This window comes from Manacus vitellinus, unplaced genomic scaffold, assembly GCF_001715985.3.
Source record: "Manacus vitellinus isolate BGI_N305 unplaced genomic scaffold, ASM171598v3 scaffold_52_pilon, whole genome shotgun sequence".
Classification (NCBI taxonomy): domain Eukaryota; kingdom Metazoa; phylum Chordata; class Aves; order Passeriformes; family Pipridae; genus Manacus; species Manacus vitellinus.
This window is the reverse complement of record NW_021940628.1, coordinates 2,726,513-2,731,337: the sequence shown is the minus strand read 5'-3', so window position 1 is coordinate 2,731,337 and position 4,825 is coordinate 2,726,513. Positions and strand designations below refer to the sequence as shown.

At 46.2% G+C, this 4,825-nt stretch overlaps 1 protein-coding gene across 1 annotated transcript in view; it reads left to right on the top strand.

The window, feature by feature from the left end:
• The window catches only part of ZBTB8B (zinc finger and BTB domain containing 8B), a 5,989-nt gene extending 5,450 nt beyond the window's left edge, over nucleotides 1-539 (top strand). The window contains exon 4 of the mRNA XM_018081325.2: nucleotides 124-539. Within this exon, the coding sequence (XP_017936814.2) occupies nucleotides 124-444 (321 nt within the window). The 3' untranslated portion in view covers nucleotides 445-539. The remainder of the gene's footprint in view (nucleotides 1-123) is intronic.
• Nucleotides 540-4,825: the final 4,286 nt, after the last annotated feature.

The window sequence follows — 4,825 nt, the reverse complement described above, 5'->3', positions numbered from 1 at the left end:
CCCCCCCTTCAGCTCCAGCGTAGCCGCTTCCCCACTCTGGGAAATATTTCCAAACTAGCAGGTTGCTGCCTTTTTTTTTTTTTATTTTTTTTATCCCAGCTTGCCTCCCTTTTTTCCCTGCAGGTTCACCGCTCCAACAAGCCCATCATCTGCAAGGGCTGCAGGAGGACCTTCACCAACAGCCTGTCCCCGGGGCTGCGGCGCTTCGGGCTCTGCGACAGCTGCACGTGCGTCACCACCACCCACGAGGACTCCGTGCCCATCAACCTCAGCCTCGTGGAAACGGCCTCTGAGGGCCAGGAGAAGGGGGATGCCGACGGCGACTGGCCCATCTACGTGGAATCCGGGGAGGAGAACGACCCGGCCGACGAGGAGGAGGAGGAGGAGGGGGATGACAAGCAGGAGATCCACAGGAGTTTGTCGGACAGGGAAGCGCTGATGTAGCAGTGGGAGGGGAGAGGGAGCACTGGGAGCCTCCCCTGGCAGCAACAGAAAACTGCACGTTTGCCCCATTTAGTGACACTGTGCTGGTTTTTATTCCTTTTTTTTTGTTTTAATAGAACGGTGGGGAAAATCGGAATTTTTAACGCTTTTTAAGTTTTCAGTGCTGTGCACCAGAAATCTGTGAAGAATCTCCTGTCTGGGGTTCGCAGAGCTTGGACTTGAGCAATTTCTCTGCCTCTCTGGTTTTGAGTTTGCAGGTGGTGGGACATCTCTGTGTTGTTTTGATAACAGGTTTCTTCAAACAGTGCTGTTGTGGTCCTCAATCCCTGACCTGAAAGGGGCACCACCTTCTCTGTGAAGATGACATGAAATGTAGTTTACGCCTGAAGATGACATGAAATGTAGTTTACATCTCTTACCTTGGGACTTTTTAAATCTTTAAACTGTGATCCTTCTGTGTTAGGACAGTATTACCTAAACTGTAAACCAGGAGTGTTTGCTTGGACTGGGTTTGACCTGGAAACCAGGGCAGAAAAACCAGGATAACAAAAATATGCTGCTGCTGAAGGGATAGACAGTAAGAATAGTTGTATTTCACGTGTCCTTAATCGCAGGAATTTGGAGATCAAGTTTCTCTTCCTGAATTTTTACTGCATCTTCCTCTCTCAAGAGCTCGGGCTGCAGATCTTCAGATGTGTCTTTAATGTCACTTAGACATCAGCAGTCTTGGCTTGAGAAATATTAAGCAAATTATGGTGTCTGGTGGCCTGGTCTCTTGGTTTAGAAGTGTGAAATGCCCAAATTCTCTTCAGCTTTTTACAGCAGGAGTTAAAAGCTGTCGAGCAGGTTCCTTGGGAATTCTGACACTGACAGATTAAAAAGTAGATCCACAGCTGGTGTGGCTGAGGAGCAGTGAAGTATCCAGATCTGCTGTAACAGAGCTCTGAACACCCTTTTTGAATCCCTTTCACTATAATTTCTTTTAGAATTTGGGGATCCTTCTCATGGTTTATGTTGCTGTGTGAATTTCCCTGAGTATTTATTTATTTTTTAAAAAAACACAAACACCTCCACTGTGAACCTCCTGTTTCTTTGCTGGGATAGCTCAAGGTTTTCAAAGGAGGTGAGATTTGTTACCTTTCCAGTAGCAAGTTGATATAAGCTATCAAAAAATCAGGCTGGGAAGCTTTGGAAGAAAACACACCACCTGTTGGCTTAGGGGTGACCTCCTGTTCCCTAAGGAAGGGGCAAAACTGAAATATACTGTGAAATAAGACTGTTAATGCTTCTTTACTCTGCTGTTCATAAGTGTTTCATGAGAAGGCAAATTTTGTGAGTCTTTCTAGCTGGAGCAAAGGCTGGACAGATCTGCAGACAGATTTGGCTGACAAAGGATGAGCAGTTCCTCCCACTTAAGGCAGTGTTTCTTGAGGCTTTTGGTGTAAAGGCTTCGCTCTTGGCAAACCTAAAAAAAAGCAAAGAGCCCTCTGATTTAACCCTGTTTTAGTCCATCTGAATTTAAACCATCAGAGGGACAACTTATGTAGGTGCCAGACTTGGAGCTGAGCTCCTCTGAAAATCCTGCTGTGGTTTTGGGGTCCTTAGTGCTCTTGAAAATCTGAGCCAGAGGTGGGCTTGTAAATCTTGCTGGAATATTGAAAATGCCACCTCCAGCCTCCCAGGGCTTGTCTTTTGGGACTTCTGGGCTCCTGCTCGATTTTTTGGTGAGTCCCTCCAACATCAGAGGGGTGTTTGTTTGGTATCTGCTTGTCTGATGAAGGAGGGACTTGTGCATGTGAGAGCACCTGAAAAAGGGACACGAGGGATCTGGGTTTGTTGGGAGACTGGTGGAATGTAAATAGGGATCCAAAAGGACATTGGGTGACCAGACATCCCCATTTCTGGTCGTGAAGGTGCCACCTCATTGTAAATATTGGTAGAAGCCACTAGACATGGAATATCAGCCCAGCCTGGCTCTGGCCAGTGCTCCACAGCTGTGGGAAGATGCAGCTCCTGGCTGAGCCCGTGGGGACACTCAGAGCAGGGAAAACCAACCCCTTGGGAAGTCTGAGTGTTGGGAGGGAGCTGCAGGTGTGTCTGCAGAGACCTTTTCCTTCAACCTGCTCTTCTTTAGTCTTAGAGATTGTTCTTGTGTGTCTTGTGCCTAGAGAATGGAGCTGTGAGGGGTGAGGGGAGGGGGGGGTTGGCCGTGCACATTCCACGTGGAAAGTCACCACCAAACTCGTGTTTCCTGTTGGAATTGTCATGTTGTGCTGCTTTGTTTCCTATGGAGTCCTTCAGCCTTTGTAGTAGAAGAGGATGTAGTTTACCCACATTCTTGTGACCTGGGAGGGGGGGTGTGTTCATGTAAATCTGTTTTTTCTCGTGCTTTCCACTTAGTTTTTTGGGTGTTTTTTCCCTGAAATCTTCCGTTGTAGATCCAGCCTCTACAAGCTTTGAGAAAATGATGTGGCTGTTTTGAAATGGTGCTCGGTGAAGAATCAAAAATAATGTTTTTAGGAAAGTTATTTTTAATGCAATCTCTTTCTCAAAGGTTTTTAAAGGCCGTGCAGAACGACATATCTTCAAGTCTTAGCTTGATGTACTTGACTTTGTTTAGGAATGTACATTTTAATGTATTTTTGCACATAATTGCACTGTATTTCACTGGAGGAATACATGCTGCACTGGTATTTGTAGCTCATTTAACCTCTTGGTGCAAGCCCTTGTAAATCTTCCAAACGTGGTCATTTGATTTCCTGATGTTTTGTAAGACAGTTTCATAACTGAAGTCCTTTAGTCCAGTTAAAATGACAGATTCTTATAAACTGAACCTTATTTGTAGGAGTGACTGAACTATATTTGTGGATCTTGGAGCATTCTGGAGTTTTTTTGATTGTCTAGAAAATAAAACTCTCTGAGAGGGTTGCTTTGATTTTTTTACCATTCAGATGTTGACTGAGTAAAGCTGGGAGTGTCTAGATTAAGGCTCACGTTTCAGTTTCTGGAATTAAAATTACAAAATAACTATCTCCACTTAATTAACCCAATTAAAAAATGGGTATATCCATTCCTGGGGACAGACAGTTTGCAAGAAGAATCAGGTTCTTGGTAGGAAAGGACTAAAAGGATCCTGTCCACTTGAACCCCAGCCAAGTGGGTTTTTTAGGAAATCTTTTGTATTATGAACACTGACTTGGCTTTCTGAAGTCTTTGTAGTTTTATATTAATTGAACTTTTTAAACTCTCTAAAGCTTTTCATTTTTCATGCTGGGAAGCAGCCACTGACCTGAGCTAGGAGGAAAAGCACGTGGGGGCAACAGACTCCCAAATATTCTTTCCAGATAATTTTGAATTATACTGGAAAATCCACAAACAAAACTGTATTTCCCTGTTGATTTAGAATATCCCGAGTCACTGAAAACTGTAACAACCCTTTCTTGCTTTTCACTGTTTTCATTCAGAGAGGAAATATAAATCTCGTGGCAAGCACACAGGTTTTCCATCTTTTTCCACGGAAGATGTGAGGTGCTGCAGCACTCCGGGGAATGAGGGCCACAGGTTTGTCTCCATCCTTGGTGAAAAGGACTTTTTGTGGGGGAAGAAAAGCAGGAAAGCAGAGCAGGGCAGCCAAGGGCCATCAGAGGGTGAGCAAAGGGATGGGGATGATCTGGGGAGGAGGTTGTACCAGCAAGAAGAACGTTGGGTTTTTTAGAGTCATTTGTAAATTGTTCTCTGAAAGAGAGACCTGTGAGGGTGGGGAGGCCATGGCACAGGTTGCCCAGAGAAACTGTGCCCTCCTAGCTTGGCACAGGTTGCCCAGAGAAGCTGTGGCTCCCCCATCCCTGGGAGTGTCCAAGGCCAGGTTGGATGGAATGTCTGCAGCTCATGGAAGGGAAGGGCAAAAAGGACACAAAGGACACGGTTAAGGCAGAATGGCTTCCATGGGAAAATAAATATTTATGGGATATAACTGGGGCGCGAAAAGCACGGAAAAAAAAAGGCCCTGGTGGTAAGAAGAGGAAGGAAAAAAAAAAGATAACCAAACTTGGAAGGGGAGAAAGCGAGAGAGGTTCGGGTTTCGCCTTTCAGACGCGAGATAACAGATCCCAACCGAGAAAAGAAGATGTCACATGTCCTTCGGAGGGAGAAAAGGGGGGGAAGGATTTGGGTCACCGCCGGGTAGATAAAGGTGCGAAAAGGCGGCATTTTGGGGGCATCCCCATTTCCCCTGCGGGGCATCCCGCGGGTGCTCCCGGGGCCGGGGCCGGGCTCCGGGTCTGCGGCTTCCGACGGGGTGCGTTGCCCCTTTAATTGTGTGTCCCCAGCCCTCGGGCGTCCGTGTCCAACGCCCACGTCAGCAAATACCTTTTGTTTCTTC